We start from the raw sequence: 14,124 nt of genomic DNA, 5'->3' as shown, positions 1-14,124 counted from the left end.
ACTTGCTGTGCTCACCTTGTGACCACTGACCTGCTGTGCTAGCTAAGCATCTTGTGATAGTAGTAAAAGAGATATTCTGTCGTATGTGTCATATTCCTGTCTTTGTTCCAAGACAGTATGTAACCACTCTGTACACCCCACTTCTTCGGAGAGCTTCCTCCTTTGATGGAAAACTTCTCCCTGGCTATCATCCTCAAATTGGCTAATAATAAACGTACCCCAATTTTGATTTATAGATTGATTATGGATTATTTGCATTGACACAGCAATAAGAGGCTGATAGTGTTATTATTTTCTAGATGGGGAAACTGAGGCTCAGCAAGAACGTGTCACTTGTTCAGGATTGCTCATTTGGTAGTAGACTAAGCAGAGTCTTGTAGCCAAAGTGGCTGGTGTCAGAGTCCACAGGCCTCCACGCAAGCAAGAGTATAATAAAGTGGAAAAAAGCAAATAAGACAAAATTGGCTTGTTGAAAATTATAGTTTGTTACACTGAAGTTATGAGTGCCTCTAATGAGCTGACTGTCAGAGGCTTTTGAATGTGCTGACGGTTCTGTGTGTCCTTCCTAAAGCTATGTGAACTTTTATGTGAGCAGGGGCCCTATCCTGGTGGAGGAAGAATTCACAGAGGCGGGGTGGGCCATACTCTCTCAAGAGATCTTTATTGAGTTTGCCTTTTATTTATCTAAGAATTGGGCCTGGGACTGGCCCAGTGGTGTAGTGGTTAAGTTCGCATTCTCTGCTTCAGAGGCCCGGGGTTCGCGGGTTTGGATCCTGGGTGCGGACCTCCACAGTGCTCATCAAGCCATGCTGTGGCGGGGTCCCACATACAAAGTGGAGGAAGATTGGCACAGATGTTAGCTCAGGGCCCATCTTTCTCACCAAAAAAGAAAAAAGAATTGGGCCTGAAGCAAGAATAAATGCATCAGAGACAGAGCATTAAGTCTCAGGACCTTAGAAGGGAACAGGAATTTATCATCCACAAGTGTCATCTAAAAATGGTTCCCAGGTCATAGAGTCTTGGAAAAATGGGATAATGAGACTACAGATTTATTTTGGGGAAAAAGTTGTCTTCTAGGATACAAGCTCTTATCAAACTCTGGCAGTGTTTGCAGAGGGTGGACCTGAGAATCTCCTTGTTTGTTCAAGGTACTCTTATCCCTAAGCCTTCCCCTATAAATCACCAGCGCACGGTGGGATAATGTCACTTTTCATATTTTTCCATGCAGATGGGGGAAGGAGCAGTAGGGACTTGATAAATCTACCCATATGTAAATGAAAGTTGTTTCGTTCAGTTGGCATGTACCCATGTTGTTTACTCCCAGGGGTGTGCAAAATAAAACTTTTTGCAAGTTTTCAACCAGGAAGAAAAGAGAACATGTGTGAAAAAGATAAAAGTGTGGACATTCTTCAGCTGACTTGTACTTTGGTGGAGGATGAAAGTAATAGACCATTCCCAAAGAAGTAATCCTAGCTTAAAAGATACTTGGTTCTCAAAAGCCTGGTGATGCATATTTGTTATAGTTGTTCCCATTTTGTTTGTAAAAGGTTTTAAAGGTATATGACGTAATGAAGTAAATATTATTTTGTGGTTGAAAATTAAATAGTTCTTTTGTATTTTAGGTCTTACAAGAATTCTAACGGGCAGTGAGAATTGAAGTGTGTGAGTTATGAGAGGGCAGTGAGCAAGATGAGGAGAAAACATTCTAGCTCCTTCCTGCATATAATTATGAGCCATAATCCCTCAATCTATTTTTTTTTCACTTCCACTGGTTTGAGATATAAATAAATAGATTTTTCCCCAAAATGTATTTCAGGGCGCTGTTAGCATCTCATATGGAACCAACATTTGCCAGGTATGTTTTCCCTTGTTTTGATGAGCCAGCTCTGAAGACAACTTTTAATATTACAATTATTCATCATCCAAGTTATGTGGCCCTTTCCAACATGCCAAAGCTAGGTAAGTAATGTTTCCTGTCATCTCACATATATATATTTTTATATGTTAATTATATATATACATAGCCAGCCCTGGTGATCTAGTGGTTAAGACTCGGCACTCTCACTGCTGTGACCTTGGTTCAATTCCAGGTCAGGGAACCATACCACCCATCTGTTGGTTTTCATATTTTGGTGGCTGCATGTTGCTGTGATGCTGAAAGCTATACCACTGGTATTTCAAATACCAGTAGGGTCACCCATGGTGGGCAGGTTTCAGGAGAGCTTCCAGATGAAAACAGACTAGGAAGAAGGTCCTGGCCACCCACTTCTAAAAACTTCGCCATGAAAACCCTATAATAGCAGTGAAGTATTATCTGATACAGCGCCAGAAGGTGAGAGAATGGCACAAAAGGACTGGGCAGGGTTCTGCTCTGCTGTACACCGAGTCGCTAGGAGTCAGAATCAACATGACAGCACTAACCACAACAGCAAAAGTAGCTTTTATAGCAATAGCTTTTCTAGGCACTGTGTTTGTAGTGTATTATAATTAGGGAGAATAGTCACATGGGGTATGTGTCAGCACCCACATCCTGGAGATGGTAAATCCTCATCTTTTTGTACTAGAAGCTGGAGACATTATACTGCTCCTATACACTGGCAGCCTCTGCCCATTAGTTTTGGCTTCAGCTATTGATCATTAGTGATAACGAGCTAGTGGGCTTAGTCTGAATCTGGTGCACAGATGTGTTTTATTTGGTTCACGTGACTTTTTTCTTTTGATTGAATTAATATCCAACTTTTAAAAAGTCAGAGAGTTCTCATAAAAGTCAAAATTCTTACTTCCTTGGAAACTGAGAACATCTAACAACACTGGGCCTGCAGCTCCTACATAACAGCGATAGTTACAGCCAAGAAGAGGTGACAATCGACTTGACAAGTGATTTCAAAGGTAGATATTATTGCTTAAGTTTACAGTGATTTGGACTAAAATCAATTTCTCTAGGTCAGTCTGAAAAAGAAGACGTGAATGGAAGCAAATGGACTGTTACCACCTTTTATACCACTCCCCTCATGCCAACTTATTTAGTAGCATTTGCTATATGTGACTGTGACCATGTCAACAGAACCGAAAGGGGCCAGGAGGTGAGTAAGGAAGATTCTCCAGGTAAGGGTACTATTTGTATGGCTGCAGGTTGTTCATCCATGCTTTCTGCATCCAGGGGTTATGCCTACATATCCCACTACCTCCTGGTTCTTGCTCATACTTTTTTCAAGCCCTGTTAAAGTTCTTAGTGTGGCTTTGCAGAAAGGGACACAACAATTCCCACTGCAGCTCTGTGGAGGGGTCTCTATGGAAAGGCTGCACATTAAGCTGACTCAAGGCAGGTTCTGAGCCCCTCCTCCCAGGCTGTTGCTGCCTCTCAGAGGACAGGAGAGAGTAGGGACAGCTGCCACACTAACACCTCGAAGCTCAGGTTTCCCTGCTGTTTACCAGCCTACACTGTTAATGCAGCCTTGAAGCTGGGTTGATACTCAAAATGTCAGCAACGAGTATGGCACGGGCCCCAAACAACCAAAGCAGACACCAGCTGGGACAACTGCTATGGCTGAAATGGCACACATGGGTTAAATGTCACCCCCATCTAGAAGCAGGCCTGCTGGGGTCCTCAACTCTGGGCACGCAGCACTTCCCCAGAGTTGTATAAAGTAGGTGATCTGTCCTGAAATACCTAGTTTTCACCCAATTATACCCTCATTACATAATCATCCTTTAGGAAAATATCAAGGTTATTGTGTCAGTACTTTATATACTGGTTCACTCCCTGTACCGCAGTGTGGAGGTAAGTAAGGCCAGTGCCTTAGGCCCAGTTCCTTCTAGTCAGATCAACCTCATGGAGCTGAGGAAAATCAGGCCCTACAGCTGCCTGAGGCTCTCTCCTGGGCCCGAGATCTTCCAGGCTCATGCCATTGACTTGTGGGGACAAGGAAGCTGTGGATAAGCCAAGTCTATCACCAGAGAGAGAATCACTCAAAGCTACTCCTCCTAATGAATTAATAAAACTGTGTTAGATGCAAACAACAGCTTGTTATCATCCTTAGCTGTTGGCTTCAGCCTGATTTTCCTTATTGAATAATCACTGGTAGATCCTTGGTATTCACAGAAAGAACATTGGCCAAGTGACACGTTCATAACATATATTGATAAATCTACTCAGGCATGATTTGGAAGCACATACTTTATAACTGGCATGAAGGAGTGGGCCCCAGAGCTAATGAGTGACCCAAGGTGGTCCATCAGCATCCACATCTCAAGTGGCTTGTTGCTCTCAATGCTGCTTCACAGTAAACAATTCTTGTAAAAGGGTCAAATCTGTTTCTTCCTGAAAGATCACCCTCAAAAGAAAGCCAATTGCCACAGAAGCAAAGAGGAAATGGAGCATGCCTGAGAAAGTGATGTTCTTAGCCAGAAAATTGAAATTTGGGATGAGTTTATCAGTGGAATGTTGCATTTGGCTATGGCTCAGCTCTACAAAGTGAAGGAGTCCACCATATACTCTACAGGGGAACCAGAACGTACTCTTGGAATAGAGTCCAGACTATACAAAAATTGCTCATTAAGTAAGAGATAAAAATTTAGTGAAATTGAACATGCGGTTAATGTATAGCATGAGGATAAACATAGGAAACACATAACAAGGCTGGAAATAACGTATCTTGAGTAGAATTTAGCACACATGGGCATGTGTAAAGATATTCCTCTCTTAGATGGTGAGGTCTGCTGTGTCTCAGGTGTCCCCAAGAACACACGTGGGATTTCAAAGGAACTTTGTGGCTGCATCTCCAAAATGTTCCTCACCGGTTTGTGTTCCTTGCTGCCCTGCCAGGGGCCACCTGCCTCTCCTACCCAGCTTGAAATCTCCATTATTTGCTTCCCTTTTGTCTTATAGAATGGTAGTTTATGGGAGGAGTTTTATAAACTGAAAATTAACATACAAACGTTAAATGTTATTACCATTATTTTCCAAAAGGCTACAGTTAACAAGCAGACATTCTCTTGAATGTGGGGAGAGGTGACTGTTCCTTGCACTCAGTAGTGTGGGCTTTGGTTTAGCCTCCGAAGTTAGAACTGAAGTTGGGAGGGTAAGTGTAGTGTAGGGGCAGGGCTGAGTCCTGGGCCCCTCTTTCCCAGGAGAATGAGGCCTTTGCAGCATGTTGGGGGCCGCCCACAGGAATGAGGGCATCAAGGCGGGAGGCTTCAAAAACACGTGGTTGCATTTTGTGAAAGGGGAGCGTTCCTGAAGACCTCACGTAATTCAAGACAAATTTTCTACCAAAAATAAACGCAAAGCAAGGTGAATGTGTTCTTGGTGTGCAACAGTCTGCAAGCGTTGTTGTGCTGCTTTTTGTTTTCTTAGCATTTTCTCTAATGCTTTGCGGAGAGCTCTTTCTCAAATTAAGTGTACTCACATCAGGACAATTATTTTAATTCCCTCATCTCTAACTTTCATTCCAGGATTAATTAGTTTCATTCATGTTCTTTAGCATTAACGCCAGCAACTCCATTTATAAGTGCTTATGTGGTGTTGTTGTAGGGGGTAAAATGATTTCCTATTAAAATAATAATAAATGTTAAAACAATAGCAAGTTAGTCACCAAAGTCTCACATATAAGTTCCCAAGTGCCCAAACAATAGCACGGTTACCTTAAACTAACAAAACACGGCAGGGATTTCTTTTTACCTAGTAACGTGAAAGTGTCATAAACAGGGAATGTAGTTCGCTTACTTCAACAACTGTAAAATCATAAGACTTCTGACGAACTTTTTAAAATTAGGGAAATTAACCTTATTTCAAATTTTGAAAATAAGATGGGACTATTAATGTTTTCGGTAACAAACCATTTTCAACTTGCATGATTCAAATTTGTTTAATATGTGACATACTGTATAACCCCACTCATTGCACAAATCTATTTTGGATCATTGGAGATATGTCTTGAAGAGGGAACCAGGGGTCCAAGGTGCCCTTTTACTGTGATATAGAGTCTGCGTTTTCTGTGGGGGTAGATACGACTCCAAGAATTATTTTTGAATTACAGAAGTTCTACATGTTACTCTAAAAGAGAGAGAGAACACAATTTCAGGGGAACCACTGTTCACAACCTAGTGAATAGCCTTCTGGGCTTTTCTCAATACATGTACACATTTAAACCTTGTATTATGTAGCTTCTTCTGAAAAAGTAAGGCTTTGGCTCTAGAGCATCACGGAATTGAAGCAGGGAGGCTGCCACTTTCGAAAATCACTACTGCTTTTCCTAATCACTGCTTAATTGTTTTGATTTAGATACGCATCTGGGCCCGGAAAGATGCTATCGTGAATGGATACGCAGACTTTGCTTTGAACATCACAGGTCCCATCTTCTCTTTTATGGAAGATTTATACAATATTAGTTATCCTCTTCCAAAAACAGGTGAGGTGTCTTCCCTTCCAATGCAATTGATTTCCTATTATGGGGGCCCTGGGTTGAGGTCAAAAGATATGCAAATGAGCCTCCAAGGACCATTGTCACCCTTTAGCTGCTATTTTGGAGTTAGCCCCACTGGCCTCCCATCATTATGTCCCCCACCTTCCTGAACACATAGAGGCCCATCTGCTCTTTCTCTGTATGGTGCCATGTGCCCAGCACATGCTCAGAGAGCTCTCAGCCTAAATTTATTTTATTTTTTCCCCCAAAGCCCCAGTAGATAGTTGTATGTCATAGCTGCACATCCTTCTAGTTGCTGTATGTGGGACGTGGCCTCAGCATGGCCGGAGAAGCGGTGCGTCGGTGCGCGCCCGGGATCCGAACCCGGGCCACCAGCAGTGGAGCGTGCGCACTTAACCGCTAAGCCACTGGGCCGGCCCCGCTCTCAGCCTCTAGATCCCTTCTGGGTACTCACTGACAGCCTCACATCCTCCAGACCCTGGCTTCTCTCTTGCATTCTGTCCTTCACTTTCATAACACAAGTGTGCAATGCAATGTTCTGGATCCTTTTAGCAAGCCCATGTGAGTTACTCCTGTTGCTTTTAGTTTTGTTGGTTTCTTAAAAAATATTCTTTAGCCATGAGTCATTGGATTAGGACTAGGGGGTCCCATCTGTGAATTTTTGTTGTATAAAATTGGAATCATGTGTGAACATAATATGATCCTCGAGGAAATATGTAAACATCTTATCTCTCATAGATCTGTACAGTATGTCCTTAAAATTGTGTGAGTCACTCGGTTCAGAAAGTTGTTCAATGTTTTTTCTCTCTAAATTGAGGGTATCATGTAAATGTATTTTGTTTCTCTGACATGTTAGTCGAAGTCTTGGAAAAAGGATGCTCTGCCTATACTGGCAGATGGTGGAAGAAGGTGGGGAGTAAATATGTGGGAGCTCAAGCCTCCTGAACCCCAGGAAGCCAGGGGCTCTGCAGCTCAATCCTTCTGGCTAAGGAGGAATGGGGAGTGAAGGAATGGGAGCCTTGGCCCACTCAGGGATCCTGGAGGTAATAGCTGTCATTTTGGGAGTTGGAGGCAGCCTGAGCCTGGGCATGGAGACCAAGCTTCTGGCACGTCTGTGGCTGGAGGATCTCAAGATGACCCTTGTCTAGGCAAGAAAAGTTCCATTTATCTTTATTTAGATAAAGAGAAGTCCAGAGTTGTTCTTGATACCCTGTTCATCAAAGCATCTCCTCCATCCAGTTAGTCACCTCCTTATTACGTCTACCTCCATCCACTTCTTCCCATCCCCCTGTGTGCTCCCTAGTTTGCATCACTAACATCTCTACCATAACAGCCCTGGTCTGGTTCCACCACTTTTCCTCTTGCCCCCTCCAATCCATTTTCCACATTGAAGCCAGAGGGATCTTTCCAAAGCAAAATCCAATCATGTTACTGTCCTCTTTAAAACCTCTCTGTGGCTTCTATTGCCCTGAGGATAAAGGTCGAACTTCATACCCTGTCTTTACAACAGTGCGTCTCTTGCCAACCTCTTGGGGCTTTTGGCAGTTCCTCGGAGTGGGAAGGATGCTCTGGTACTGTCTCTGTCCTCTCCTACACTCTCATCTTCCTCTCCTCTTCTTCAGGCTCTTGCACATGCAGTTTGCACATCCTGCAATGCTTTTCACCCAACTGGTTGATTCTTACATTTCTCAACTCAGTGCTGCCTCGTCCAGGAAGCTTTCCCTGACTCCCTTTCTTATGCTTCCACAGCATCCCGTGTACCCCTGCATTCAAGCCCTTGATCTACTAGATCCTAATTGTTTTCCTATTAGGTCAAGGGTAACTTGGGATCAGGATCGGGATTGTCTTTTCCTTTGTACCCTCGGAGCCTGTGACAGTGCTTCTCTCAGAGTGGTAAATAGTGAACTTTTTTTTGGTGAGAGGAATAAATACATTCAATTAGTTCAGTAGTTCCATGTAAATTCTGACTAGATTATCAACTCCTGGAAGTCAGGGGTATATTTAGCACTTTATTTCTTTTGATGAGGAAGATTCCCCCTGAGCTAACATCTGTGCCAATCTTCCTCTATTTTGTATGTGGGATGTGGCCATAGCATGGCTTGACGAGCAGTGTGTATGTCTGGACCTAGGATCCGAACCGGTGAACCCCAGGCTGCCAGAGTGAAGCATGCAAACTTAACTACTACGCTACTGGGTCAGCCTGTATTTGGCATTTTTTTTGGTGTCCTTCATAGCATCTCAACCAATGTTACTCTATGAGCACACATAGGAGGTGTTCAATCAAAATTGCATTTTGATAGATGATTAAAATAAGGAGTTTATTTATTATGGGATCTTTAAGAAAAAGATAAACTAATATTTCCTATTTTACTTTAACTCTTGGTAGAATCACTTAAAAAAACCAGAAAACAAAAAACAAACCATACTTTCCCTACCAGCATTTCCCACGGGTGCCGAACTCTCACTCTCAGTGAGTCAGGTGAAAAGCCACTGTGTTTATTTCTCTCGTATTGCTCTTGTAGCTTGTCAATGAATTCTGAGCCTTGGAATCTAAACCATGTTCATGTATCTATTGTATAGAAGAGACTTTTTCTGATGGTGCTTTCATTTTAATTCACTCGGTTTAAAGTCAAAAGTGGACTGAAATATCAAAATATTACAGAGACTGGTAGAATTGGCTGTTTGGGTTGTTATATGTTTTGAGAGAAAAAGTGGCATGATGCTTTTAGGAATAAATGTGGGCATGTAAGATTTGCAAACTTTTAAAATGGCAACTTCCCTAAAGTTTTTATTATGCTGTTAATTTGTATCAATAGTGACTAACTATATGTATTATATGTCCCAGCATGATTTGTATTTTTGTAGCAATAAAACTCAAGTGCAATATAAGTCATAAAGCAGTGAAATAATGACCATAATCAATGAGAATCTACTGAGTAAATACTATTACCTATTACTTTTCTAGGTGCTCTGTGAATGCAAAAGAAGTAGTTGGCTGAGGCTCTGTTCAAGCAGCTGAGTTAGGGAGATAGCTTCTAAATGTTAGAAACGAAAGCAACAGATTACTAAGCAGGAGATAATGTACTAGCTAAGTAAAAGTCTTAAAAGAAAGAGGATTCAGAAGTGGTGATTGGAATATCCCAAATACATAAAGAACATCTACAAATAAATAAGAAAAATACAATAGAAAAACAAGTAAAAGATATCTGAATAGATATTTTACAGAAAAGCAGACACATGGCTAATAAACTTAAGAGATATTTAACCTCATTAAGTAACCTGAGAAATGAATATCCAAGGCCACAAGGAGGCACCATTTTATACCTATTCAATTGTCAAAAAGTAGGCATTCTGACAAATGCCAAGTGTTAGAAAGTGACATTGTTGAAGGAAGTATCAATTGTTACAACCCTGAAATACATTTATTATCCTGCAGTGTTGATCATTAGAATACCTTAAAACCCAGTAGTTCCATTCCTAGATACATCCCCAAGAGGCATTTGAGCACATATGTACAGAAGACATGAGCAAGAATGTTCATAGCTACACTTTTCATGACAGCCCCAAAATGAAAGCAACCAAAGGGGTTATTGACAGGAGAATGGATGGATAAATTGTGGTTCATTCACACAATGGAAAACTATATAGCAATGAAAATGAAACACTCTTTCTAAAGTTAAAAAAAGTAACTAAACAGGGCCGACCCAGTGGCACAGTGATTAAGTTCGCACGCTCTGCATCAGCAGCCTGGGGTTCGCCGGTTTGGATCCTGGGCGTGGACTTACGCACCGCGTATCAAGCTATGCTGTTGCAGGCATCACGTATATAAAGTGGAGGAAGATGGGCACGGATGTTAGCCCAGGGCCAATCTTCCTAGCGAAAAGAGGAGGACTGGGAACAGATGTTAGCTCAGGGCTAATCTTCCTCACCAAAAAAACACAAACAAGTACCTAAACAATACAATATTTAAGCATGTATGTATATATATTTTTAAAGCAAGGGAATGATAAATACAAAAGGTAGGATAGTAGTGAAGCCCTGGAAGAGTAGGCTAAAGGATGAGTTGAGAAGGAGCACAGAGAAAGATGTTAAGTCAGCTGCTCTCAAACTTGAGCATGCATTGGAATCCCCTGGAAGGCTTGTTAAAACACAGATTGCTGCTCCTGACCCCAGAATTTCTGATTCATTAGGTGTGGTGTTGGTTCCAGAATTTTCATTTCTAATAAGTTCCCAGGAGGTGCTGATGCTGCTGGTCTGCATATCACAATGTGAGTTATTAGTAATATTCTAAATTAGGGATTGGTGAACTATCAAATCCAGCCCATTGCCCATTTTTATGTGGCCCATGAGCTAAGAATGGTTTTTACATTTTTAAGTGGTTGAAAAAAATCAAAAGAATAATAATATTTTGTGACACATGGAAATTATATGAAATTCAAATTTCAGGGTCCATAAATTGTTTTATTGGAACACAGCATGCTCCTTTGCTCACATATTGTTTCTGGCATATGTAGTATCTAGCTTTTGCACTGTGATGCTAGAGTTCAATATGCAACAGAAAACACAGCCTGAAAAACCAAAAATATTTACTCTCTGGCCCTTTACAGAAAAAGTTTGCCGACTCCTGTTGTAAAGGGTAAGTGGCAGATTTATGGGTATTTGTATTATTATTTTAAAATAATGAGTTAATCATTAAAATAAAACTGGGTCGTGTGTGAACCAATGATGATAGTTTATCAAGAAACAAGAATTTTGTTTACTCCAATTCTATGCATCTGAAGTAAAAAAAAAAATTTTTTTTAATAGTTATTAGAGTTGGAAAGAAATGGCTTCTTAGAGTTGGTGAGATTAGACCACAAGTATTGGTGGCATTCATAGATTGAGCAGGGGGTATCCTGGGAGAGCAACCAGCTTGAGCAGAGAAAGGCTCAGTGGTTGCAGAGAACAACAGAGCTTGTCTTGAGTGGAGCAGAGCAGTTTTTTGTGAGAAAAGTGGGTGGGTTTCGGGGTAGGATGGGTGTGGATGGAGGAAAAGGAAGCTTAGAAGAAGGGGAAACCTAGGCTGAGGCAACTAAGTATGCCCAAAGATAATAGAGCATTGACTGGTGGAGGCCACTTAATAATCTGGGTACACTTTACTATACACTGTCAACTTCAACCACGTGTAAAGTCAACTTAAATTATTGAACATAGCACAGTGTAGAACATTCATTAGGCAAATGTAGCATGGATTATAAGAACGATATTTGTTCCATTAGCAAAAGAAAATAAAAACGTTTATTGTTCCTCTAGTTATAAAAGTAATAAATGATCACACTGTAGAAAAGTGTGGAAAAATAAGGAAAAGCAAAAAAAAAAGAGAGAAAAATCTCCTGAAATGCTGCCACGCAGAGATTACCACGGCTAACATTTGGCCTTATTGTCCCAATGTCTTCTTTAGTCTCAATCTCTGCCTTTCTCTGTATTTCCTTCTTTGTTTTTAACAAAGATGGTACCATAGAGTTGACACGGTTCTTTGAATAGTTTTTTTTATTTAAGTTAACAGTATGTAGCAACATGATCCAGATAACTAAATATTCTTTTTTGTTGTCATTTTTAAGACATAGAATACCTACATATCAATCTGACAAAATATTTAATCCTCAGTGGTTGAACATTTGGACTGATTCTACCATTTTGGGGGGCCACTTTTAAAACACTAAAGAAAACCCTTGTAAAGAAATGTTTATAAATATCCATGCCATTTGTCTTAGTATAATTCCAAAAGTCAAAGAGTGGGAACATTTTTAAAGATTATGAAGCATTTTGCTGGATTGCTCCAGAAAGATTGTACAAGTTCACACCCTCACCAACTGGCTATATGTCAGTTTTCCTATACCTAATTATAATATTAATTATTGACACTAATACTAACCAATACTAATTATTAATCTCAAACATTTGAAAGAGTAAGTTATAACATTGTTTTAATTTTTGTTTTTGATAACTGATGAAGTTGACCATTTCTTTTTTACTTTTTTTTTGTGTGTGTGAGGAGGACTAGCCCTGAGCTAACATCCGATGCCAATCCTAGCCTTTTTTCTTGAGGAAGATTGGCCCTGGGCTAACATCCATGCCCATCTTCCTCTGCATTATATGGGATGCCGCCACAGCATGGCTTGACAAGCGGTGCATCGGTGCATGCTGGGGATCCTAAACTGCGAACCCTGGGCCACCGCAGTGGAGCGCACACACACAACCTCTTCACCATTGGGCCGGCCCCATCTTTTTTACTTTTTTTACTGTGGTAACATTGATATATAACAGTGTATAAATTTCAGGTGTACATCATTATATTTCGATTTCTGTATAGACTACATCATGTTCACCATACAAGGCTAATTACCATCCATCACCACACACATGTGCCCTATGACTCCTTTCGTCCTCCTCCTTCCCCCTTTACCTTCTGGTAACCACCAGTCTAATCTCTGCGTCTATGTGTTTGTTGTTGTTGTTTTTATCTTCCACTTATAAGTGAAATCATACAGTTCTTGACTTTCTCCGTCTGACTTATTTCGCTTAGCATAATACCTTCAAGGTCCATCCCTGTTGTCGCAAATGGCAAGGTTTCATCTTTTTTTATAGCTGAGTGGTATTCCACTGTGTATATACACCACACCTTTATCCATTTATCCCTTGATGGGCACTTAGGTTGTTTCTATGTCTTGGCTATTGTGAATAATGCTGCAATGAACATAGGGATGCATAAATCTCTTTGAATTCTTATTTACATGTTTTTGGATAAATATCCAGTAGTGGGATAGCTGGATCATGTGGTATTTCTATTTTTAATTTTTTGAGAAATCTCCATACTGTTTTCCATAGTGGCTGCACCAGTTTGCATTCCCACCAGCAGGGTATGAGGGTTCTCTTTTCTCCACATCTCTCCAAACACTTTTTATTTCTTGTCTTGTTAGTTATAGCCATTCTGACGGGTGTGAGGTGATATCTCATTGTAGTTCTGATTTGCATTTCCCTAATAATTAGTGATGTTGAACATCTTTTCGTGTGCCTGTTGGCCATCTGTATATCTTCTTTGGAAAAATGTCTGTTCATATCCTCTGCCCATTTTTTGATCGGGTTGTTTGTTTTTGTGTTGTTGAGTTGTATGAGTTTTTTATATATTTTGGAAATTAACCCCTTACCGGATATATGATTTGCAAATATTTTCTCCCAGTTAGTGGGTTGTCTTTTCATTTTGTTGATGGTTTCCTTTGCTGTAGAGAAGCTTTTTAGTCTGATGTCCCATTTGTTTGTTTTCTTTTGTTTCACTTGCCTGAGTAGACATGACATTTGAAAAGATACTGCTAATACTGATGTCAAAGAGTGTACTGCCTATATTTTATTCTAGGAGTTTTATGGTTACAGGTCTTACATTCAAGTCTTTAATCCATTTTGAGTTAATTTTTGTGTAAGATAGTGGTCTACTTTCACTCTTTTGCATGTGGCTGTCCAGTTTTCCCACCATCGTTTATTGAAGAGACTTTCCTTTCTCCATTGTGTTTTCTTGCCTCCCTTGTCGAAGATTAGCTGTCCATAGATGTGTGGGTTTATTTCTGGGCTGTCTATTCTATTCCATTGATCTATGTGTCTGTTTTTGTGCTATTTTGATTACTATAGCTTTGTAGTATATTTTTAAATCAGGAAGTATGATACC

At 40.6% G+C, this 14,124-nt stretch overlaps 1 protein-coding gene across 1 annotated transcript in view; it reads left to right on the top strand.

The window, feature by feature from the left end:
- The window catches only part of LVRN (laeverin), a 79,043-nt gene that overhangs the window by 23,896 nt on the left and 41,023 nt on the right, over nucleotides 1-14,124 (top strand). The window contains exons 2-4 of the mRNA XM_087430315.1: nucleotides 1,817-1,959; nucleotides 2,944-3,083; nucleotides 6,284-6,410. Of these exons, the coding sequence (XP_087286441.1) occupies nucleotides 1,817-1,959; nucleotides 2,944-3,083; nucleotides 6,284-6,410 (410 nt within the window). The remainder of the gene's footprint in view (nucleotides 1-1,816; nucleotides 1,960-2,943; nucleotides 3,084-6,283; nucleotides 6,411-14,124) is intronic.

The sequence above is a fragment of the Ceratotherium simum genome, chromosome 4, assembly GCF_057802395.1.
Source record: "Ceratotherium simum simum isolate JZ-2026a chromosome 4, ASM5780239v1, whole genome shotgun sequence".
Classification (NCBI taxonomy): Eukaryota; Metazoa; Chordata; class Mammalia; order Perissodactyla; family Rhinocerotidae; genus Ceratotherium; species Ceratotherium simum.
The sequence above is the reverse complement of the archived record's forward strand: the minus strand, read 5'-3'. Positions and strand labels throughout refer to the sequence as shown.